The 26,755-nt window shown below is 39.3% G+C and overlaps 2 protein-coding genes across 3 annotated transcripts in view; both read right to left on the bottom strand.

Moving 5' to 3' along the window:
* The window catches only part of grid1a (glutamate receptor, ionotropic, delta 1a), a 429,424-nt gene that overhangs the window by 288,910 nt on the left and 113,759 nt on the right, over positions 1-26,755 (bottom strand). The gene's annotated exons all lie outside the window — the stretch shown is intronic.
* LOC117382403 (fatty acid-binding protein, liver-like) lies at positions 22,884-23,485 on the bottom strand. Its single transcript, XM_033979575.2, has one exon. The coding sequence runs from the start codon at positions 23,447-23,449 to the stop codon at positions 23,048-23,050; it is 402 nt and encodes a 133-aa protein (XP_033835466.1). The 5' UTR covers positions 23,450-23,485; the 3' UTR covers positions 22,884-23,047.

Genomic DNA, 26,755 nt, shown 5'->3' with positions numbered 1-26,755 from the left:
TAAATCTAGCATCAGGACTAAAACAGACCAAACCAAGTCTACTTCAGAAAAAAAAAAAAAGATTAAACCAAGACTGAATCAAGAGAGAATGTATCCTAAATGACTAACCAAACTAATTTCAGAAGAAACCAAACCAATAAACCTAACAAGAAATGGCTTTTTTACAACTACAAAATACAGTTGCCCCAGGACATCCCTGTGTACCACCCCGTGACCTGCCCCACAGTTTGAAACCCACTTCTTTTTGCATATTTCATAATGATCAATAACATTTACCCCAGTCACCCAAATGGGATTATGTGCACTGTTGTAGCTGGATTTACTAGGCTATGCTCTCCCAAGACGAATTAAATTATGAATGAAAGTGTTATGTTGATTCGGTGCGCTCTGACACTGTGACACAGCTCCCAGTTGAGTGGCATGAAAACATCATGTGCTACTACTACTACTCACGCTACTACTATGTATTCTCCACGGCCTCTCGTAGACATACTGCAAAGGCTGATGGGAATTGTTTTGAAGCATATGGCCTCGTTTCACACAATTGCACACCAATAGAAAGAGAGTAAAGTTAAAATGCAAACATTGGTACGTGTATACAACAGATTTTAGGTTTGGGGGTTTTGTGGGATAGTGAGAGTATGTGTAATGTAATAACACAGCGAAGGCATCATTTGTAGTGTTGTTGTGTGTTGAATTTTAAAATGTTTCTTACCTGGTATAGCGAAGGATGGCAGGATTCAAGGACAGGTGAGAGAGAGAAAGAGAAAAAAAAAAGATTAGAATATATCCTGTGAGTATATAATGAAAACATAAACACAATTTGGGTAAAGTTAGGATAAACCACTTATAACTTATAGCTTGCTTATTCCAGTGCAATTTCTAAGATATATTTGATCAAATATGTTTCTGTGCAAATGGTTAAAAATATGTAGTTTAATTCAGCATAATGACGTACTTCAGGCAATGTTCTGGGGTGAGTACTCGGAACATTAAGTCACTAAAACAAGGATGAGCAACATGAAGAGTGAAAGGAACATTTGGTACTTATTTATAAAAGTGAGGAAAGTATGGGTACTTGTCAAAAAAAAGTGCTTGTCAAAAAAAGGTATTTAATATGTAGTAATGGTAAATGGTCACATTTTTACACAGCGCTTTTCCACCTTCAAGGCACCCAAAGCGCTTTACATCAAGGAACCATTCAGACATTCACACACATATTCATACACCTGTGTATGCAGACATTAGGGGCAAGATGGGTTCACTGGGACACTGCAAACCATTCAGAAGAAATTGGAAGAAATTGCTACTTTTGTGGAAGAGGAACTGGCTGGAAGTGCTTGGCTGCAGGGGTATCGATGGTTACATCATAGAGCTATCCAGAAAGGATTTGTTGTTTCTCAAGAAACTGTTTGAATTTTACTGAAATATTGGATCCAAATGGGGTAGAGTTGCAAACAAGGCAGCGTCTTTGGCGAAGACAGTACAGGGTAAGGGGGCCAAATGCATTGTGGCATTTGGATTCATATGATAAACTGAAGCCATATGGTATTTACATAAATGGCTGTATTGATAGCTTCAGTCATCACATTATGTGGATGGAGGCATACGTTACCAACAGCAATCTGAAAGTAATTGCGGATTACTATATCAACACAGTGACTTGTGTTGGAGTCACTGTGTTGGGCGTTCGCAAACGCTCCGGGCGGATCCAGGTACAGAAAATTGACATTGTGCAGAAACCACACTGACGCATTTGCTGGGGACCAAAGCTTCATCTATGGATGCAGCACCACCAATCAGTGAATAGAGTCTTGGTGGGGGGTGTAAACAATTCATTCAATTTTGGATGGACATCTTTCAAACTCTAAAGGAATATGGACATTTCACCCCTGCAGTCGACCACTTCCAGCCAGTTCCCCTTCCACAGAAGAAACAATTTCTTCCAAATCTGTATGGTTCCTCCGATGAAACAAACTCAAATATTTGCAGTGTCGCTTCAAAGTACTTAGACCGGTGACAGTGTGGTGATGGTGGGCTAAAAGACACAGTACTTTATAGTGCGTAAACTCCAGTTGAAAGTATATCCAAACAAAAGGCTCCAAATTCTCCATAACGCATAACGCACTAGTCTACTCATTCATGCACAGTAGCCTATATGCTCACCAAATTATCTCCCTTCTGTGAGAGTAGTTCAGGCTGGTCACAAACAAATACATAACAAGGGCACGAATTTCATGAAAACAATATAAAGCAAGCGTTCTAGATCCTTGCCCAAACCCATTTATTCTGAAAATTTCTGAAAAGTTTAAGAAAAATCTATCTGACTGTTAAAACGTACATTTCCTCTACTAATACATACAACATTTCAACACACAGGGTTTATCTAATAGCTCTTTTCTATTTCTACTATTACTACTCCATGGATCATCATGTATTAAATGATGTAGTATCCCTTTAAATCTGTCATTCACATAGTCCAATCCATCAGTGTCAGTGCTCCTAGTGTGTAGTCCTGCCCTCATTAATCACACAGAGGGCTGGTGTGGGCTACAATCGCACATTTGATTAGAATTGGCAGAGACACTTTGTGGAAATTTGTCCCAAACTTTATCTTGTAACGACAGGGAACTTTTCCTGAAAACCAGCACTTAACTAATCACCCCCAGCCTGTTACACACTTTCATGTCAATTGTAAGTAATTTTATTTGAGAAAAGGCAATAGGGCTTCCAGTGGTTTCATGTCTGGGTGAGTAAAAGGCCAGATGAATAATTTAAAGTTCAAGAATCTCATTTAAAATGCAACAGACTGGGTGAATATTCATATTGGTTAAATGGAAGGCCAAGGAGTAAGGACTTTGGCTAAGTGGAAAGTACCACCGATCAGACGACCACCACTCATAATTCAGCCTTTAAGATTTATAAAGAGATGCTCGCTTTGCTGAATTAAACTTTATTTGAATGAGGATGACCCTCGAACAACATAAAAACTGTTTTATTTGGATTATATACATATATATGTATTCATATGACCAACTGTGAGGTACAGGGACGCTATACAACATATACAATATAAACTATGTTAGATACGAGCTGTGCATGTTCAAATCAAATTGCCCTTTCTCATAACAATTGCAATGTTATTTATAAAAAAAGTATAATACATTACAAAAATAAAATAAAATACACACAATAGTTAAGTTGGGCTTTTGGTGTTTTGGTTCTTAATATGATTATCCAATTAGAAAGTCGAATGAGTTTCACATGAGTCTTTGGGTTGCCAGTTTTAATGCTCCAGCACCTGCAGCCAACCATGACTCAGTGCTAGTGCAGCCTCTGCAACTCCGTGAGTGAAATCTGGAAGTTCTGAGCTTTCACATGAAGCCTGTTCAGATAAGAAGAATGTGCATATGTCCTCTATATGCAGGTTTAGGCATTGGCAGTGGTGATTGAAATACCGCTTTTAAACCAGAAAGAGGATAGGCTACATATAGTTCCTTTAAATAATGGTAAATGCACAGAGTCAAGTGATAAAAAAATAAAACAGAGCCATATTAAGTTAATATAGTATGGTGCTTTTTTGTGACTGGGACAATGATGAAAAAGTATTACGTTTGCCTCATGTTTCAAAGATGATAAGCTACAGCAAAATCTAAAATAACACGATAAGTAGCTCTTTGACTTGGCTTGGCTTAATAACATTAATTAAAATGTCTCAAATGATAATACAAATTTAATTATAGACTCTTGAAGCCAGTGAAATTTGTCTTTGTAAAAATAGATCAGATATGACAGATTAACAAATGGCACTCATGAGAATTTGTTGAAAGATAGGAAAATAAATGTGCAAGATTGCAGAATGTGCCACTCATTTTCTCAGCCAATATACACAAGTAAGCATCAGAATATGGCCACTGACTGAAAATGCTTTCTTCAGTATAGTGGCTGCTATAAAGTGGGATGTATTTGCAGGGGAAATGGTCAATAATAGTGAGTTTGTGTTCCAAGTTTTTATCAACCAGGGTCTACAGACTAAGCTCTGGAGAATCAGCCAGGTAGAGGTTGCCATGTGTGTTCCAATTCAAAATAGTTTATATATTGAATAATAAATAAACTAGCAGGATGCCTAGTGCAGCACAATAGCATATAGTAAATGCCCATGATGCTATCAGATATGTTGCATTGATGTAGCATTGGGTTTGGCATTTTATTATTGCAAAGGTTCCTACAGAGTTTAACCACCAGAAAGTCAGGGTACGTTCACACTTCCACACACCACATCAAAATTGTGATGAAACTGAGAACCTGGAGCTAAACCTGGACTAGACCAGGGCTAAACAACTAGACCAGGACCAAACCACGTCCATACAAGGACAAAACTGGGTTAGAAAACAGGACCAAACCAGGAAATGTGAATGCACCCTAATCTCATTGATAGTAGAGTCCTGATTGGTCAACCCGATTCAGAGGGGTTGAAACAGAACACTGGGAGTAAATAACCATTTTGATTAACTGTATCATAATTGTATACCAAATTCTAACAGAAAATGGGAAACAACTCTTTTAATTTAAAATAATTTATTCGCAAAAAATCTGAAAATTAAGTGTTAAATTCTCAAAATTATTGCTTTGAAGACTTCACAGTCAGCCCTGGTGCCACCGTTGGGGCACCCTATGTGTGAAAAATCTTTGGACACGCCCCTGATAGGGTGAACCTGCAAACAGTTTAAGGTCCCACACTGTCTATGGGAATTGGACATTCTTGCAAATAGGAGCGCAGTTTACTACTATGGCAACACACACCCTGTTCTACCGTGATTGGATTATGGATTACACTTCCTCGCTTCATTTCACAAACTCTAATTACCATTACACAACATTGATTGGCAATTTAAATACAGCTCTCTTCTTCCAATTGAAATCAATGTATTTAAAGTGGCGCAGTGGTATTGTCCTGGCTGTGTATGGGCATATTTTCCAGACTACATTTGCCACTGTGGCGAGTTACAAAGTCCATTTATTTTGTCTGCTTCCGTCTCCATGTGTGATAAGGTGGCCATTTGGTGTGGGCCATTCAGTGGGAGTCTATCAGCTGTCCGATCGGAGCACTTTGGAAATGGGTGGTGCAGCGAGTAAACGTTCCCTCTCCCCTTACTTGGCCCCGTCATTCTAGAGCTCAATTAGACCCCATGGGTGTCTAATCTGAGTCTCCTTTTAGCAGGCGCTTGTGGGCACCTTGACTGTCTGTGACCTTCCCTATCAGCCCCTGTCTGCCTTGATGAGACACACACACAGTTGGAAAAGCGTATCTGATTAATCACAATTACAACACAATTATGCCCCAATAACATGAGAGCATCTGGGTTGGTGTGTGTGGGTATACAGCTGAGTGCCTCTTAAAGTCTCCAAGCATATTAAGATTACTTGGCCCATTTCATACAAAGAGTAGGGTAATAGTTATGGCAATCAGGGGTATGTGATTGTCAAACTGTGAAAGGAGAAAAGGTTTTCTTTTTTCTTTTGTTTGTTTTTCTCTTAGTTGGACAGCTAATCAGCTCTCATCCTTAACAGTTGTAGCACATGATTTTCATACAAGTTCGCTAGTGAAACAATGTGCACTGTGCACACCTAATTTTAATACATTTATTTTTATATTTATTGGCATCTCCAGTAACGAAGTGTAACTGGTATCACCAATTCCACTTTGTTATTGGTGAGGGGTCTTAGTTTTGATATTTTTTTCAGACAAAATTATTACATTTTTGATCCCCTGAACATCATCAAGTCTCACATGGGGGTCTAAAAACGATTAACCTGACCAAAATTTATAAAATGGGCATCAAGAGAATGTCCGATGCCCACTGACTGAACAGCACCGTCTAGAAGGGGACATTTACAAGAGAGGAGACAGGCAAATTTAAAAAAAAAAAACTTGGAACAGTGATAGAGCTCAGTGAGACAAGACTAAGTGAATTGAAGCACTGCCCTATGATGAAAAGGAAGTCAGCCATATTGGATCAATGCCACTTTGACTGCAATTTTATTTTAATGAACTAGTCCAAGGTTTTTGATCCAAATGTTTAATTCTGTGTGTCCTGAGTTTTGTCCTGGGACTCAGTTGGGCTGTGGTCTCACTGAGCTGCTGTCAAGCTGCTCTTGAATGCTTGTTTTCAGGAGATTCATTGTCAGTTAAAATGTCATTAAACATCCTCAGGACTTAATTTTAGTCAGTTTTCTTCTGACGTCATGTTTTGCACATCTTCCCAAAGTCTCTGACTGTCATTGGACCTCAGTGAATTCTGGATTCTCCAGTTCCTCCTCTGAGTCTGTGTCTATGGAGTTTGAGTGGACTCTGGAGTTGAGAATCAGAATCAGAATCAGAATCAGAAGACTTTTATTGCCATAGTCTGTGAACACAGTTCACAAACTAGGAACTTGATGCGGTGAAAAAGTGCAACATAAACACACTGAATAAATACAAATACAAATACAAATAAGGGCATGCACAAAGTTAAAAAGATATGCTTAAAAAAGTCAAATGAAATACTTAAAGGGAGAAAATATGTACAACAGCAGCATCAGAACAGTGCAGCACAGTGCAGCAACAGTGCAGGCTGCCTCTTTCAGTTAAATGTTTTCACACAGATCCTCTTTGTTCCTAGTTCCTTTGGGTTCTGGTCCTCCTCTGGACTCTTGGGGTTGTCCAGAGGGTGGGTCTTCTCTGGACTCTTCATTGGACTGTCTTCATCATCTGGAGTTTATAGTTTCTCTGCCTCCTCTTGGTCCTGGATCTCAGACAGAGTTTCTAGGTTCTCTGAGTTTTCCATCAGACCTTTGAGGATGTCCAGTGTCTCACCCAGACTTTGGAGGCCCTCAGAGCTGTTGCTTGAAACAGGCTCATTTTCAAGATTTATAAATACCTTCAGAGGAGAGGAAAGGACATCAGTAGAGGTCTCCATTAGCCTCTGGAGGGTTATGTACAAGAATTTGCAGAAAAGACAACTAACTAAATAAGTCAATATGTTTAATAATATTTCTAATTAATGTGCTCTCAATTGAAATGTGACCTCCGACCTAACCTGCTGGCATGTATCTCTACATCTGTAAATGAGTTCCAGTCAGTGCTCCAGACTAATGTTCATGCTGTGTGTTCTTTCGTCTGATGTGAGTAAGTCATCATGGAGGCTCACATTGGGCAGCTGCACTCTGACAACAGAAATATCAGTAAATACTGACTGAAATGGGGGTCCCAGCATGCCTCTGGATATACAAAACTGATGACAGCACTAATTTAAACTGTATACAACAATCATTATTAAAATAACAACTGAAAATAAATAATTGCATTTTTTTATTTTTATTAATTATCATTATATTATACCTGGACCCCCATTGCTCCCTCTGGAACCACCACTGTTCACCGCTTGAACAAACCTGCTGTGTACCCTCCTAAAAATAAATACATGTGGATATTAACAGTGCACTAAAGGGTTTGTGAGAGCAAGGGATGAGGTAGACAGATTTAAACTTCTTCCTTTTATGCTGTGACAGTAGGTAACCCAGCTTCAACTTATTTCAACCTAAAACTAAGAGTTTTTTTAGGGCCGGAGATAGTGGCACTTTGACTTGGCGGAAGTTTAAATACTTCTTAAACACAGCAGGGGCAACTTCACACATCTACACATCTTTTTTGCAACAGATGCAACAATGTGACTTGGCGTGCCACAAGGACTATGTATAAGACATATTTCAATTTTATGGTTTGAAGTCTTGTTTTATGTTGGGAAGCTTTTCAAGTCAAATGTCAAAATATATTTCAACATGTCAACCTGAAGCTGTCTTCCCACTTGCATAGCAAAACACTGGTTGCCACTGTTTTTGCTAGAAATTAATGTTACCTGTGCATTAAAACATCTGTTGGATTTTTTCTTTTCAATTTATTTCTCAAGTCTACTATTCCAGGAATGCTTACACTTGCCAACTCACAAAGGGTAGTGGATCAATTCCCTCTACAAGTAGTGGAACCAATGTTTTAGTCTCTTTTGGCAATACATTCTCTGGTGCGTAAGGTATAATTCATGGTGATTAAGTTGTAAATGCAGAATTGTTATTAAATGGTCACTTCGTACCTTTATAAAATGGTTAAATAAAAAAACTTTACAATGGTATTTTAACAACACATTATTCATTAGGGTTGGTGACACTTTGATCAATCATAATTTTCTATTAAATCTGATTTTGCCTTATTAAAAACTAATTAAAATGTTTTTCAAAATTAACTAATAGACACATCAAAGACATATAGTTATGTTTTGTTTCATTCACACATGTTTGAGTAACACTGTATTATTAGTCTGTCTACATCTCCAAAGCTCAAAATGCTCTGTTCCACCTTGTGATGTTGTGATAGTTTTCAAGTTAACAGCTCCTTTTACCTTTAATTCAGTAGAGAGTGGCAACTCCAGGGCAGAAATGATTCAAATGATTCTAGTGAAGGTGTATGAAGTTTAAAAAAGATAGCGGAGCACTTCCTTTATCACTGCATGAGATCACCAGGTGGTCTCTTTAAATAACAACAACAACAACAACAACAACAACAACAACAACAACAACAACAACAACAACAACAACAACAATAATAATAATAATAATAATAATAATAATAATAAATACATAAACAAATACATTCTTCCTCCAAACTCTGCTCCAGACTACTATAGTCTTGACCTGGCCAAGACTCCTTGTCAACGCCTGATCTCATCAGATCTCAGAAGCTTCCAGATGCCAAACGGGGGCACTAGTGGCAAAAATTGTCATTGCGTCCATAGGCAAAGCGCTTTACTCACATTTCCTAGTATGAAAGTGGTGTGTGTGTGTGTGTGTATGAGTGTTGGTATTTATATTACATTAATTGTATTAAATGTTTTGTAGCAACACTTCAAACTAAAATACCTCACTTACCCATCTAACATTAACATAAAACCACCCCCTGATAGTACAAGCAAAAAAGCCCATTCCAAAATAGCAATCAAGCTTCACCAAACAATATGTAATTTTTGAAACTGGATGAAACAAAACAAAACATCATATCACTGTGCTAAAGTAACATTGAACAGGCAGGTTAGGACAGACTGTAATCCTCCCATTTGTTTACGAAGCCTGGGTTTTCCATTACAGTCACAATCAATCAGGGCCCCCCGCTCATTTAAATGGATGGCACCGAACCATGTGGGAACAAAACATCACCCAAGGACACCTATTATTAGATATCTGTAATTGTGGCGGCTGCTCGTTCCATCACAACAACAGTGACACAATGAAAAAGGAAACTGACAAGCATGCATTTTCACAATCTCCACAACACTGAAAAAGTCAAAGTTATGTGCATGTCTTTCAGAATATTAATACGTTTAATTAAGATGAAGGAATTAGTAAAGTGCACTTGACTTACGGCTTAATATGGAAGACACATAAAAAAGATATGGCTGAGGTCTGGAGGTCTATCGTGCACTAAAAATAATTCATTCTTGAACTTGCAGCCACAAGCGCAATGCAGTTTTCAGGCGGCTCTAACTCTTAGGGTGAACAGGGGTGAGCAAGGGTGAACAAGGGTGAACAGGAGTGAACAGGGGTGAACAGGGCTTCTGTGATAGACTGGACTTGAGGCCCAAATGTGTTCCCACCAGGATTCTCCTTCCAGGCAACTTTGTTATTCTTTTCTGTCAATTTTTAGTCTGTTTTCTTTTTGTTATCATATTCAGCAGATAAGTGAATATAATATGTAATGTATTTTATCAAGGAGGGGTGGAATAATATTTGAATAGCAGTAAAATGCATTTGGCTTTTGAAAACATTGCTATACAAAGAGTAAACTGCAAGCCTCTGATGACTTTCTTAAATGGCAGTTATCTGTTTTTGCAAATGAACGCTTCAAGTTTTGATGAATGTTATGTTTTGATGAATGTTATGTTATGTTATGTTGGGGTGTGTCCCCATGGAGATGTTATTGGAATGTTCAGTATGATATTAAACGTATCTAACTCCATGGTCATAACCAGGTTATGTCACCAGGCCAAGTTACTGGTCACATCTGTGGAAAACAGAGCCCACTCACAGAAGAATGCATTTTTTTCAAGGTAGTTTTGAGCAATAAAACATCTAACATCAGCATCAAGTTAAACTAAGTTTACATATAGTATGTTAATGCAATACTATGGAACATTCCAGGCAAAGAATAACATTCCCATGGAGATAAGCTGGTGGAGGACTCTCCTCAAGAAAAGTTATATGTGCACCTTTATTTTCTACCCTTCAAATAGATTAACTGGCATACAGTATACAGTGAGAATCTCTCCATAGTTTTATTTGCAATGCTTGTGCTTGAAAGTATATTGACAAACTGGTGGATTGTAGCTCATAAATACTTGCATAAGAAATCCAATCAAACCAAGCTGTGTGAAAAATAAAATTTTATCTTTTCTCACCATCAAAATGTTGTACAATTCTGGAGCTCTACAAAAGTTACATCTTACCATCTGGCCAGAAAATGGCACATCCCCCAGTGGCATTCAAATGGCAAAACCAATATAACAATGCCCGGCAGATTTGGCTTCTCTGAAATAGATAAGCAAAATATCATTGAACCTCCCCACTGCGGTATCACAGGCCCAACTGCTGTGAGTGTCATCTGCAGCGACCCAAACAATACCCAAAAACTCATACCAAAGTTGTGGCTAACCTTTTCAGCATTCAACAGTGTCAAGAAAAAAAATTGTACTAGATCATATTTGTTTTTTGGCATTCTCCAGTCCGATTCATTCTCCTTCCTGAAATGACTTTAAATATTTTGCACACCGCAGTGTTTTCTAATAACAAGACAAAGAAGACTGGTGAGTGTAGCATAGAGGGGATAATAGATTTATTTTGAGCCGATTGGATTTTGCCATGAAAGCGTCTGTTGCGGTTGTAATCATGGCGATGTAATGTGTAATCATCCGCAAACTTTGTCAGATGATTGCTGGCGGAAAGTCCCTGATGAGAATTTTCAATAAAACAAATATTGTATAGTCGCTGGCAGACAGCTCTTTCTATGGGGCCTGACATATTAGCGCTTCGAAAATGATCCCCTGTAGTCATTAAAAAGAAGTTTACGTTCCCATCATATTCTGCTTATTTGCAAATGGATTGTTACAATATCCAAACAAATTTTGAGCTACGGAGCGGTAATAGTGTCTAATTTTTTTTAATAACGGCTTGTCACTTTCTCTTTCATAATAGACATACAGTGTGCAGCCCACGACATTATTCACTGACATTTTCAAACTCTTTTTTTCACTTCTGATTTTGTGAAACAAAAGGGGCACTTAGTCATTATATTACATGTCACGTTATGCAGCACAACGGGCGTAAACAGTGAAAGTACATAGGCCAAATACTGCTGGCAAAATACTATTTCAGGCCAATTCATGAGTATTTGACATTCCCGACGAAAATGCATACTCTGCAGTTTGTGTAGGAGGGCAGAAAGAGTTATGGTTTAAGCCTCCAAGCAAACCTGGGGTAGATCTTAAAGGTCCAGAGATCGATAACTAATGACAAATTTACACCGATTGGGTCTCAAGAGGCATATAGTTAGTGCCAGTATGGCCTACTCAAACTGTATGGGGACTGCCAAACCTTTACCCGGAAAACTAAAACTGGACTTGCTAGAAAGGCATTGTACAATCTCATTTGCTTAATGATAGTAACAGTTTTAAAAGGTCAATAAAATCAAGACTGAACTTAGAAAGTCATTACCTGTAATAAGGCTGCTCAATTATGGATATAAATGATCACAATTATTTAAATCATGATTGAGATCACAATTACTGAAATGATTATTCGCTTAGATAGAGGGTGGGGCATCAGTGAGCCTAAAATGAAGAAAATGAATATATTAAATGAAAGTAAACGTACTCTGAACTTACTCCGCTCAAGAGTTAATGTTAATAATGATTACACAATATTGAAATGGATTAGAGAAATAATAATAGTTGATATTTTATTAATTGAACATCCTTACCTTACCATATAAGGTTACATCACAATATACAGTTCCCTTTTGGGTTTATTGCAGTCTGTTTGTAGGATCTGGCAGGAGCTTATTCAGCTTTCTTTTAGGATAATCCACTTGAGAACTAAAAACACAAAACAATTACTGACCTACTTAAATACTTCTTTTTGCAGTTATCATGTATGAGTAAGAAAAAAAGCCAGCCATATTAACACTCCTCACACAATAATTAGTATAACAAAAGAAGTTATAGTTATTGCATTGGCTGTCTGACAGATTTCCTTCTTTTGCCGACACTGCATTTGAAGGTTTTATGTTCATTTACAGCAGGTCGAGGTGATCTGTAACTAACATAATGGTGAATGATCTTCTGAGTCAGACAGCCCAATGGGAAATCCTGTTGGCTTTCTTCCTACCAGCTTTGATCAGCATCCTGGGATAGTCGAGCAGGTGTTCAACTGACTACAAACTACCTCACATGCTGCTGCACTGGCACAGTAGGCCCACGTGCTTTTTTGTGAGTATACATTGCCATTTGTTTACAGTGTTGTGAAGAAACTAAAAATACCAACCAAAAATATGCACTCCGAATACTGATTTTGAGTAAGTGCATTCTGTTCACTCCTACAACATTTGTCCAGTTGACAGATTTAACTTCGTTGTTTGCTAAGTGCATTCTAGTACAGTTGTCTACAGAATACATACTTTCCTAAAATCAAATGAATACATCATTGTACTTGGCCATGCTATTTAGCCCTCAAACTGTGAGGTATTTGTAAGAAAAATAAATCACTGTAATTTTTTTCTTCTTTAGTCAGTGATGAAAAATGCATCACAAATGCTGGAACAAACATAAAGCTGTTTTAATCCTATGACACCATTTTGCACTATAATATTCAGTGTTCCAAAATACATTTTAATACAAGTATTCAGTATTCAGTAACTACATTTGAAAGATTCCTCCCAACACTGTTTACCCACGCCATAAGAATAAAAGGACACTTAAGTTGCACATTGTTTCCTGCTAAATGCCTGTTATCAAAGTTACACACAGCGTGGCTTAGCTCCAACCCTAATTACTGTCTTAATAAAATTGATCCTGTAAACAAAAGACAAATATGGAGACGGCTGCAGCAACAGCAGAAAACATATGCACTTATAATCCAGCAGTCTGCTTTGGAGGCCATGACAATTTGAGTCAATCGCTTTGAAAACAAGGCACTATGTGGGAACAAACAAGATGTTTGCACTTAACCTTTTTAAGGCATCGGCTACAAATGAGATTACATTTATCACTATTATCCAACAGTCACATCTTATGAGAAAGGTTAGTGAATAAACAAAACTATTCAATTCCTGAGCACAATGATTTGATTCAGTTGGGTCTGTGCCAGCATCTATAAGTGAAGTTACCATTACGGACAAACATTATGCATTCTTATGGCTTTAATTATCTTTTAAACATGCTTTTGGTCACCTTGAGATAGGTATTTCACATTTTTAACTTAATAACATTAACAGACTTTATAGGGAATGAACAGTGGGAAAAATAAACAAATGAAGCCCTTAGGCAATGTGGAGGCTATGCTAATAGAGCCATGTGTTTGTTCTGAAAACAATTTGACTGCAGAATGAGTCCAGAGATGGCTTATAGGTTTAAAAGTCCAGATTTTTACCTGTGACCCAACAATTTGGGTAAAATGTGAGAATTTTTTGAGTTTGCAGAGAAGACAGCCTTGGATTAATGGATTAATGAAGCATAAATTAAGCAAAATACAACTCCATGTATGTATTTGATGAAGGGACAACAGTATATATAACATGATTAAAAGCTCAAAAAGGTCAATTTTGCATAATATGTGTCCTTCAAAGCCAGGTACTTCAAATGTGCACTCTGAAAATAGGTGCGTAGTTGAAACTACTCTTTCAGGTTGATGATCAATAAGATATTTTATAACTAGCTGTAAACAGTATGCAGATGGCTGCCTTTGACACTTAATATTGTTTTTATGAAATCTTCTGCGGAGGCTAATGTATTTACAAGCACATGTATTTGCTGTATTTACTAAGTACAAGTATCCTACATTGAAAAGGATAGTACTGAATCTAGATTTAGCATAGCATGGCTATGTGAACAATAGATCTGCTTTGTATGGTCATAACATGTGACAGCTTATTTATGTATCTATGAAATGTGTGTAGGCAGCACGGTGGCTGAGTGGCAACACTCATGCCTCACAGCAAGAGGGTTTGGTTCGATCCCCGGGTCGCCCAGGCCTTTCTGTGTGGAGTTTTTCATGTTTCTCCCCGTGTCTGGATGGGTTTCCTCCGGGTACTCCGGTTTCCACCATCAACCAAAACATGAACGCCCTTCGAGACAACTGTTGTTGTGATTTTGGGCGTTACAAAAATAAAATGAATTGAATTGAATTGAAATCTCCATAAAAATCATACTTTAGGATCATTGTGGCCTACTAGGATCTTCAAGTTGACCATACTAAAGCCAGATGAAATGACTTATACACTTCAATGAATCTCATTGTGGTCCAAGACTCCCAGTGGTAATGTTATGTAATACACCAAATTATTCCAGCCAGTGTCACAAATGAAGAGAAACAAATGGAATAGAACACTGAGGCTCATTATTTGTTGGCTGCTTTGCTTACTTGTATTGCCAGCTTATACCACGGAAGTCTGGCTACAAATACAGTTTGACACTGTACACAAGGCCTCTGCTGACTTCAGAATATCAGACTGTGTACATTTCACACTATAGATTACACATTAGGTTGACAAACTTCAGGTCCAAACATGCTTACCATAGAAAACTAATTGAACAAAACAGTATTCTATGACTGTATTCTGTAATGTTTTTGCCATTTTTTTCAACTGCAAAAGAACATCAGTGTAAGGCCTCATTCATCCTGGAGTGTTCCAAGATAGAACAGATTTCAAATGGTATCATCTGCGCAATGGTTTAGAAATCACAACTTCAGCTGCCATCCAGAAGTCATCTTAAGTGATCTCAAATCTTAAGATACTGGTCTGATGAGGTCCAGGCAAGTTTCAGGCAAAACTCTACTCCTGGGGCAGAAGTAACTGAGCCCCTATCTCCTTAGGGCAGTATGAACTCCAGCTCGTCAGTCTAGTACCTTCAGAGCAGGGCTGGGCCATATGGGAAAAAAATAAAAATAAAAATTATATATATATATATATATATATATATATATATATATATATATATATATATATATATATATATATATATATATATATATATATATATATATATATATATATATATATATATATATATATGATTTTCTTCTCTATATTGACCAATCTCGATTTTCGATTCAATCTTCTTCTATTTTATTGAAAACATAGATTGGGGACTTCAGGTATAGAGAGCAGATTTAGCAGATTCACTAGATTTATTTTGTGCTGATAGGACCAATAACTCCTGAGAAATCCACATTTGGAATGAGTTTGTAGAATATATTAAGCCGTGCATTACCTATCCACAGAAACACATGCACATGCGCTAAATTAGGTCTGAAGTTTCACTCATAAACAGTGACAAAATAGTCATTTTCTTTTTGTAACTTGGATTATAATATTAAGAAGCACCAGAGGAGAGAAAGAGGAGAAAAGGTGAGGAGCTGTGGTTGGATCAGAGAGAGGGAGGAGGAGCAAGGGCAGACGGCACGGCACAGAGACAGAGAGAGACACTGGACGCCGCGCACAGAGACAGAGAGAGACACTGGACGCCGCGCACAGAGACAGAGAGAGACACTGGACGCCGCGCACAGAGACAGAGAGAGACACTGGACGCCGCGCACAGAGACAGAGAGAGACACTGGACGCCGCGCACAGAGACAGAGAGAGACACTGGACACCGCGCACAGAGACAGAGAGAGACACTGGACAGCGAGACAGAGAGAGACACTGGACACCGCGCACAGAGACAGAGAGAGACACTGGACACCGTGCACAGAGACAGAGAGAGACACTGGACACCGCACACAGAGACAGAGAGAGACAATGGACACTGCGCACAGAGACAGAGAGAGACCCTAAACACCACACACAAAAACAGAGAGAGACACTGGACACTGCACACAGAGACAGAGAGAGACACTGGACACCGCGCACAGAGACAGAGAGAGACACTGGACAGCGAGACAGAGAGAGACACTGGACACTGCGCACAGAGACAGAGAGAGACACTGGACACCGTGCACAGAGATAGAGAGAGACACTGGACACCGCGCACAGAGACAGAGAGAGACCTTAAACACCACACACAAAAACAGAGAGAGACACTGGACACTGCACACAGAGACAGAGAGAGACACTGGACACCGCGCACAGAGACAGAGAGAGACACTGGACAGCGAGACAGAGAGAGACACTGGACACCGCGCACAGAGACAGAGAGAGACACTGGACACCGTGCACAGAGACAGAGAGAGACACTGGACACCGCACACAGAGACAGAGAGAGACAATGGACACCGCGCACAGAGACAGAGAGAGACCCTAAACACCACACACAAAAACAGAGAGAGACACTGGACACTGCACACAGAGACAGAGAGAGACACTGGACACCGTGCACAGAGACAGAGAGAGACACTGGACAGCGAGACAGAGAGAGACACTGGACACTGCGCACAGAGACAGAGAGAGACACTGGACACCGTGCACAGAGATAGAGAGAGACACTGGACACCGCGCACAGAGACAGAGAGAGACACTGGACACCGCACACAGAGACAGAGAGAGACACTGGACGCCGCGCACAGAGACAGAGAGAGACACTGGACGCCGCGCACAGAGACAGAGAGAGACACTGGACGCCGCGCACAGAGACAGAGAGAGACACTGGACAGCGAGACAGAGAGAGACACTGGACACCGCGCACAGAGACAGAGAGAGACACTGGACACCGTGCACAGAGACAGAGAGAGACACTGGACACCGCACACAGAGACAGAGAGAGACAATGGACACCGCGCACAGAGACAGAGAGAGACCCTAAACACCACACACAAAAACAGAGAGAGACACTGGACACTGCACACAGAGACAGAGAGAGACACTGGACAGTGAGGCAGAGAGAGACACTGGACACTGCGCACAGAGACAGAGAGAGACACTGGACACCGCGCACAGAGACAGAGAGAGACAATGGACACCGCACACAGAGACAGAGAGAGACAATGGACACCGCGCACAGAGACAGAGAGAGACACTGGACACCGCGCACAGAGACAGAGAGAGACACTGGACACCACGCACAGAGACAGAGAGAGACATGGGACTTTTAGTCAAATTGTACAGATTTAAGTCAACACTTGTGAAACGCAAGGACACCTGAAGAAACATAAGGAGCCTTGTAGCCTGTAGCCTTGACCCAGTCAAGGCTACAGGCTACAACAAGAGAGCACAGAATTGGCTGTGGATTGGCTGTAGATTGGCTGTAGACCTAATGATTAAAATGTGCTTGCCTTATCATCAAGATTGACCAAAGTTTAGATTGCAGTCTATCGACCTTTTGATTTTTGGAACAGCCCGACTTCAGAATGAAAAACTTCCGGATGGCAGCCAAAACAGCAACCTTTGAAACCTATTCTACCATATAAAAAGATCATCAAATTACTGTTCTATGTTTTTTATAGAACAGAACAAAAAATGTCAATGTGGACATGTTGTTTATCTTTCTAGTTATAAGACTGTCAGAGGAACCAAAAATCCTGTTTATTCTCTGTTTACTTGAGTTAAACTTATGACCACAATTTCAAAGTGCAAACGGCGAAAGTTTTAATCTAAATCTCACTCCCACAAACCCTTTGGCACATTGATAATATACACATATATACATTTTTAGACACATGCACATCTTTTTGCTGAAGTGAATATAGAGCGGACGCCTAAAGTCAGTCAAACAGAGTGCTGCTTACTACAAAGCTGATGAGAGAAAGAAAATACTTTATTATTAACTGCTCATTTTGTCACATAAGTACGCACAGCCCAGTTAGCAGCAGATAGCTCCTTTGCTAACTCATTGGCACAGTCATGGGGTGTTTGCAGACAAATGGACACGAGCATGGCAGCTTTCACCACTCGTTAGCTAAGGAGCAACCTCAGCTTTAGCCCCTGGAGTGGAGCCAGGCCTCTCTGCTGAGTCAGGCCCACACGTGTACACTGTGTAGGGGTTAGCGCAGGCCAGCCACATCCGCAATCCCTACCTCAATGTCAAACACTGTACCAAGTGCCATTGACGGCATTTTGGAAAGAACTCACCTGTGGGCTTCAAGTATTGACTGAGATGGTTTTGTAAGCTGACCAGTCACAACCTAAATATATTCCATGTTCGTCACAAAATACAGAACTTACATATATGCTAAAATGAACCCCAAGGTGAAAAAAATGCAAATCTGTAAAGCCTGCCACCATCAATGACAGGGGAGCAGCAGAAATAGCACACGTGTGGATGGCACCGTACAATTTTAGATAGCGATTTTGACAGATCTGATGGCTCAGAACATAGAGAGGTTGTTTTTCTCACAATACAGGGTTCAAAAATGACTGTGACAGCATGTGCTACAGCTTCTGAATTATGAAAACCGCACAGCAAAAGTATGCCAGGCAGGTTTGTGAACAGAAAAAAATGTATTATATGTCTTCTCATTTATTATTTTTTTCAAGCATTTATTGGTAGAAACTGTCCACTTCCACTACTCCCTTCTCTGTGCACATGATTTTTTTTGTTTTGCGTGTGGAATGTACAATGGTAAAATGTATGTGTTATAGATTAATCCAGCTGGCAAACGAATATTTTAACTACTGCTTCCACTCTGTGATGAAATGTTCTTAAATATGATCTGCAAAACATTTCATGCACCGGTGACTATAGCTCATGTCATGTGCCATTATCCATAAACGTGTAGACTATTTTTACATTATACATTAGGACAAAGTTGAACTGAAGAGACATGTACAGTCACAGAGCTCATGTGCCTTGTACATGTGTGACGCTGTTTAAATAACAAGGGCTGCATGATGTTTCACTTAACAAGGGGAAAGTCATGCATTGTTCATTAAAATTATAAATAAATGGAACTCTCTAAATCTATTTTAGTTACTGAAGACATTGGACACTCCATTTTTAACAAACAGCCATTTTTAACAAAACTTTAAAAAGACATACAAATAAAGATTGTTTTTTAAAAAAAAATACCATGTCATTATTTTATGCACCAAATTCTTTTGGATGTAGGATTTTCCATCTGCTTGTCAGGAGATTTGATTTATTCGCCTTGAATGTTCGACCTCAGTATGGCATTAAAATGATCTTTCATAATTAGTTGCATTTTCAGCACCTTGTTTTGAATGTGCATTTTGAACATGGGTATAAGTACAAGAGGTGGTTGGACATTTCTCTTCTCTGGCGTTGCCCGCAGGGAGAGGTGGCGGGGTGGTGTGGGCTTGCTTATTGCCCCACAGCTCAGCCGCCACCTATTGGCATTCACCTCAGTGAATGAGAGGGGAGCAGTTTCAGGTCGGGGACAGGTCTCTCACTGTCGTGTAGGCCTACGGGCCAAACAGCAGTGCAGAGTACCTGGCCTTCTTGTAGTCCCTGGGAGGAGTACCAAACAGTGCACCGAATTGGGATTCCGTTGTTCTACTGATAGTTGTTGTCATCCAGTGCTTGGAAGATGTCTGGGTATCCATATGAAGGGGGAAATACTGGGATATGTGCTTTTTTGTTGGCACCAAAGCTTGTCAGGGTATCTTAGTAGGTCCCACGTATGGTTCAACTGTGCCGTACAACATTTCAAAAGTTGCTTCACTCATTGGAAAATGTTTCAGCCATAAGTTTGGCATAAAGTGCCTGGCCACCACAACCTCCCAAAATGTCTCTTTCCTCTCCCCCAAGTCTACGGTGAAGTTGTTGGCCTGAAACTGAACTGCCCGCACAGTTTCCATCCGATGTCTTCTCCTCGCTGCATTTAATTTGGCAAGTGCAAGCTATGCCATCAACAAATTTGTAATTTATCCAAGCAAAAGTAAAGTATTAAAGTAAAGTTTGTTGCTGTGGTCACAGACTCTCACTCGAATGCCTTGATGGAAATGCCTTTATATGCCCTTTTTGTTATTCTATCTGCTTATTCCACTTTTGGAATTATGCACATTTTATATGGGAGGAAACACAGTTATGAAAGAATACCAGATAGATAGTTCTATATTTAGATCCAAGACATAATATTTTAAATTAAAATATCATTTTCAGCTTGAGTTCAGCTCAAATCAGTTCATTGCAGTTGATTCGCCTGTTTACTTTAGCACATTTAAAGAGCTCAGTCGGCGACAATAACACAGGTCTGTCTCCGATTATCAGCCCAGGTTCAGAGGTGGGTTTTGTTTTAAGTGGATTTCACACAGTGGGTGGTGTACAGTAGAAAGGAAGTGTGTGCCTGTCCCCTGTGTGTACTTGTCCTCTGTGTGTGCCTGTCTTCTGTGTGTGGACGTACACACGTCCACCTACTCACAGACAACCTTACAAGGAGCTGATAGAGTCAGAGAGAGACACACAGACAGACAGACAGACAGACAGAGAGAGAGAGAGACAGCAGTTTGAAGCAAAAAGGATACGCAAAGGCTGAGGTGCAATGTCAGAATAACACCAAATAAAAAAAATGTGATATTTAGGTTGTCACTGGTTTATCACATTAGTAGAGTTCGTAGAGAGAGTTAGTAGAGAGATTAGAGAAAGGGTAGAGAGAGTTAGTAAAGAGTTAATAAAAAGAGTACAGAAGCAGTAGAGAAAGCTAGTAGAGAGAGTTAGTAGAGAGAGTAGAGAGGGAGTAGAGAGTTAGTAGAGGAAGTTAGTAGAGAATTAGTAGACAGAGTTAGTAGAGAAGTTAGTAAAGAAAAAGTTGATTTTTTTTCTGATTCCTGAGTGTTGCACAGTTTATAGAATTAGGAATCAAATTTCGTTAAAAAACAGTTTGTTAGCCGTGATTCATAACTAACTAAAACAAACACATTTTCATCTAAAATTGAAACGTAAAAATACAATGTTTGTGGAGTTGTGTTTTAAAATATATTCAAAAATATATATTCAAGTGTTACAGACAAAGCTGATCAAAACAAAAGCAATATTCATTACTTGAAGGAAGTAGTATTGATACTGTAAAAAAGTCCATGAAAAGCACAAAGTTGGAACACTGGCCAATAGTTTTCTGAATGATGTTAATCTACCCACATTCCTGGCCAGCTGTCGCTCGGCTGGCCTGGGAACACCTTGGGGTCCCACAGTAGGAACTGGAGGATGTGTCTGGGGTGAGGGAAGTCCCTGCTTAGACTTCTACCCCTGCAACTGGGCCCCGGATAAGGGGAAGAAAATGGATAGATGAATGGATGGATGGGTGTTAGTCTAGACAAGAACAAAAGACACATGCTAAATCTACTACTTGTTTTGTAATGTCTAAAAAGGAGAGTTTGTCTATCACTGTGGAATCAAACTCAGTATCGATCTTGACATTTTAGTATCGTGACAATACTAGAATGTGTATATCAGTAGGTTTCAGTGACAGTACTAATGTGATTTTGAGGACCTTTGACAACCTTTGAGAAAATATGTGTATTGATTAATTGCTATGGCAACAACCCTGATTTCTCATCATTCTGTATGTCTTGTGCTGCTCTATTTTATTTACAATTCACATTTCAGTCTTAACATTTTTTGTGGATTATAAAATGTAATATGAAGCATAGACTCCATCATTAGAATCCATGTCCCTGGACCATACAGTGTCCTTCCTGGGTATATTATGAAAGTCCTTCTTGGTGGAGCGATGCTTGATGAGCACAGTTAATTAGCGGCTCTGGGGTTTATGTAATGTTACACCCTCTCTGTCAGGCCAGATTAGCTCAGTACAAAGGGGAAAAGGCCACGAACAAGCAAATGAACAAGGGAAATGAAGAAACACATTGCTTCCAGCCCGGCTAACTACCAGGCCGTGAAACCCTCTCCCAATCCCGTTCACATCCAGCTGGAGCCAAATTGAAAGCAAATACATTGCCTTTGGAGAATATGTGAGTGCGTTTCACAGAGATCTTATAAAATGATTCTGATCACAGGTCCATGCAGATCGGTGTACTTTTTGTTACACTCCCAAAATGGCTTCTTGCACTTACAAAATATACTTGGAAGCAAAACAAAAAGAAATGCTTTGGTTCATCTGCATATTCACAAGTGCGTGGCAAGGGCGGACGCTATCTCACTTCTTCTTTGACATAGATAGCAGGTATTACATAGTAGCAATTCTGAGGCCAGTGTTACAACACAATTTTATCTTAAAGCGACTGTACCCATTTTTTTCATGTAATTAAGTGACATTGTTATGCCTCAGTACAGCTATATTCTAAAAGCAGCTCCTAGGTTCAAAATCAGACTGCTGTGTGCTGTCTGCTTTTAATTATAAAGTGTTTTTTTATTATCAGTGAACCAGGAAGTAAGGCTGGTGCGCTGTTAGTATCCTCCTAGGACCTGGCATTCACATATGTGGACAACACATTTTGGGTTGTCTAGGCCACAATGCAAATTTTTAGAAGAAGACTGTTGAGAATATCTTTTTTTAATTAATTTATTAATTTTTTGTAAAGATATATGCCTTCCTGCTCCTGTCAGCAGCAATTCACATGAGAGACATTGTTCCAAGAGGCACAATTGTTGTTTCTCTTTCTTTCTTTTTTTTACATTCAGGAAAAATGTTTTTGTTTTTTTTTTTGTTTTTTTTTTTTGCAAATCAAGCAAGTCACAACACATTCCTGTTGGAAAACGGGCATGGCAGTTGAATTGTGTAGTAGGTCTGTAGAGATTTTCACACGCACATGCGAGGACATGTCAAGAACTGTTGAAGTTGGAAGTCTATAGACTCACTGAAATGAGTCATCCAGGACAGAAGAACAGTGTCAAGGGTTTTATGCTTTTACATACGTCCTCACTGCAACCACGTCTTCCATAATGCATTTTACTATCAGTTTCCCATCTGTGATCTCCCGCTCTATACAGGTCTCTTTGCCATCCCAGGTCTGTTTCTGGATAAGTTTACCATTTTCCAGTGTCATCACAGTCTTTGTATGCCTGTCATCTGCAGTGGTTTCATCAAACTGCTCACCGAGTTTGAACTTTATTTCAGTAGTTTTAAACGTGCTTTGAGACTTCATGCACACAACTCCCTGCTTGTCCACAGATATTATCAAATCAGGTTTGACAATGTTGCCCATCTTCAGAATTGCCAAGTTCACACCAAGTGCCTCCATGTATTCGTCAAAGTTCTTACTCTCATTCAGCTTCCAAGTCCCAACAAACGCTTCAAACATCTTTGCGACCTTGGTGTGTTCTCCTCAGACACCTGCAGAGCAACTACACGAAACTTTATCTCATTCAGGACAAATGTTGCTGTGTTCAGGGTCTTAATAAATAGTTTTTGCAAATCATTAATCATCAAATGTTTTATCAAAATGATTGAAATGTCCACATAAAAGGACATTTGTTTTACATCACTTTTCTCAGAAACTACATACTGTAAAATTATAATTCTTTATTTTTACACTCATCAGGTCCCAATCAGCCCAAGTATCAAAGAGAAATTAATAAAGCATGTTATGCAAGAGCTTGGGTCTTTTAAGCTAGTTATTATTAGAATTACCTTTAAATCTAAGGGCCTCTCCTTCTCCCATTTTTTCCCTATTGTGTATCACCAACCTATTTCATTTTTTACTACTAAATCAAGCTAAAATAAATGATAATTGTTCTAGATTTTTGTCCCCGTCGAATTCTGATCGTACCTGTTAGAGTTCCTTGTCTTTATATAAGTTGTGTTGCTACAGTGAGTAATACTTCAGTTTTATTGCATTGCTGCAAATAGAAGCTGTTCACATTCACTTAATTGTTCAGACAGCATTGTTTGTGTCTTTGCCCATGTTTATTTATAGCCTGAAGCCCGCACTATACCGTTCATTACATAGGCGAAGAGTGGTCAGTCAAGTTTGAGGGGAAATAATATAAATTGCATTTGCAAGAACATAACTTTTTTCTAGTTCAATTTGGCAAATTGTTTTACTGTAACATTTTAGCTCCTTTTGTTTTAACTCATATTGTTAAATTATGTTGGAAGGCAACAAAGCAAAAGTAGTAATGTACTGTCCTTAAGTCAAATGTTTAGGTATTGTACTTCACTAAAGTACATTGTGAAGTGCAGTATCTGAACTTTATACTCCACTACATTTTTGAACAGCACTGAAAAGTAAAAGTATTTTTTGTTGCTGTTTGAGACCTGCAGAAACGTCTGAGGGGAAAAACAATTGATTTTTTTTTTGTTTTTACTGAACAAAATTCAGCACAAATCTTTATCAAAATCACTACCTTTTGAAGCCTTATAAGACCAGAAAATCTGCACGTGAAATACTTAGTTTTTCAACAACTATAATAACTTATATAGTCTATTATATGGCTCTAAAGTCCTACCCCTGCCTATGCTGCCTTGGAAGGGAACGTATGCCGTGTAAATGCAGGACTGAACGGGTTTTAGATTGAACATGAGCTGTCAGAGTTAGAGGGAGTGGCCCTTGCAGCAGGATCCTGAGGATAAACCTGGTATGAGGAGTCGTGCTCTGAGCTGCACACTTACACACTGTTCTGACATCTGAGGGAAGCCTGAGCCCTGGGCGTTCTGTGGAGGGCTGCTGCTGCAACATGGTTCTTCTCATACAGTAGAATTTGTGTTATATGTTGGCCAATGCTAACCACTTTCACATTGTGATGGAAATTTAAGTATATCCATGTTGTGAAGAAAATATTCTCACCATATGTCTTTGTGTAAATTCAGAGACCCAGAGCAGACATTAACATGTGTGAAGGCTCTGCCCCATCCCACAGGAAAGCCTTTGTTGTCTTACCTCACCTCGGGTGTAAAAGTTCATTATCTCATGGGTGTGAAACAAAATCTTTGAAATGTATGTAGCTTTGTCATTCTGATATAAATATTCAGAGCTCAGATGCTCGGGGGAGACTGGGGATCAGGGGGAGAGATGTTCTGAGGGAGAGACTTACTTGGGAGGCTACTGGTTTGTGGACAGGACAGGCCTGGATTCTGTCCTGTCACTATCTGCTGTAACAAAGAATGCACTTTTTATATTTCAAAACTCACCAGGCTTCACAAATGGATTACCTTTCATTTCATTCTTTCAGAATTGTAATTCTAAAACAGCATCACCACAAGTCATCATCTGATTGGTATGTTGGTTTAGAGAATTTAAAAGTGCACATTGCTACTTTTGTAGTGGAGGATCCTTCACCTGCATGTCCCAAAATCAATGTCTTGTCTTGGCTGGAATGTTCAACCAAAGCACTAACTCATCCATCAAGCATTGAAATACATGTTTTGTTATTGGGGTCACCTCCCCACAGATCTGACATGTAATTTGGCCTGGTAGCATGGAAACCTGCTTGTTTTCATAGAAATAATGCCATACTGTGGGATATTCCAGGCAAAGCAAAAACATCTCCATGGAGACACGCTAGTTATGGACCTTCCACCAGAAAAGTTGAACAGCGCACAAATTAATATCACATTTTCGCAGCTAGGCCACCATTTTGATTTCAGTGTGATTCATGCAAACCAAGTATCTTTTTGTTGCTTTGAAGAGGTGACTAAAGTCAAAAGCTTATTTTAAATACTTCACTGCAATTGGTCAAATCCACCTGTAACCCACTCTGTATTGCCAAGGCTGACCAACAGGAGGTGTTGGTGGGAAAAAGAGAACCTTGTAAATCACCACTGCCAAAACAGCATATTATATCGTAAATGGTCTTACTTTTATATAGCGCTTTTTCATCTTCAAGGCACTCAAAGCACTTTACATCAAGGAACCACTCACCCATTCACACACACATTCATACACACATTCATAAAACAGTGTACGCAGACACCTGTGCAACATCATTCATCTGTGGGAGCTGGAATCACACCGCTAATCTATGGCTCAGAGGGTCTGACCGCTCAACCAATCACAGAAATTAGATCACAATTCAATGTTTTGTTTGTTTTTTTTTTGTTTTTTTACCTAACACCAAATGCTAGTAGCCTATATAAATTGTTGTGTGACCTCATCTTCACCATTGCTCCTGTGTGTCTTATGCACACCCAGATATCTCCCCAGATAGTAAGGTATGCCCTGGTAACAAGCGGAACCCCTCGAAATAGAATATAGCGATATCTCTAAAATAAACACGCCCCATTACTTCATAGTTCCATGAATACCAAATAAAGGCGCTAAATCATATTGGGACAGCACGTAATGTTCCTGAAAATATAAAAATAGAGTGTGCCAGTGTCTGATGGTAAATGCATCGCTGCCAATCTGATACACACCTTTAGATAGCACTAGGAGGTGGCTGTGAAGCACACAATATAGGAAGTCTACAGTTCTGCAACATCTGCTTATAACCACGGGCTGCAACCTCACCCCGCCTTGAATCTACAAAGTTACTTTTAAAAGACAATCCAAGTTCAGGAGACACATAATAGCGAGTGTACTTTACAAGCCTGCTTTGGTAAAGTTAAGAGGGTACAATGTCTTTTCATTTCAATTCAATTTAGTACTACAACACTGCCTGGAGCTAAA

The sequence above is a fragment of the Periophthalmus magnuspinnatus genome, chromosome 15 (genome assembly GCF_009829125.3).
Source record: "Periophthalmus magnuspinnatus isolate fPerMag1 chromosome 15, fPerMag1.2.pri, whole genome shotgun sequence".
NCBI lineage: Eukaryota > Metazoa > Chordata > Actinopteri > Gobiiformes > Gobiidae > Periophthalmus > Periophthalmus magnuspinnatus.
This window is presented reverse-complemented; position numbering and strand designations above follow the sequence as displayed.

What these genes read in the sequence shown, in the direction of transcription:
- LOC117382403 (XM_033979575.2), bottom strand. Translation starts at nt 23,449, where the DNA reads ATGTTTGAAGCGTTTGTTGGGACTTGGAAGCTGAATGAGAGTAAGAAC.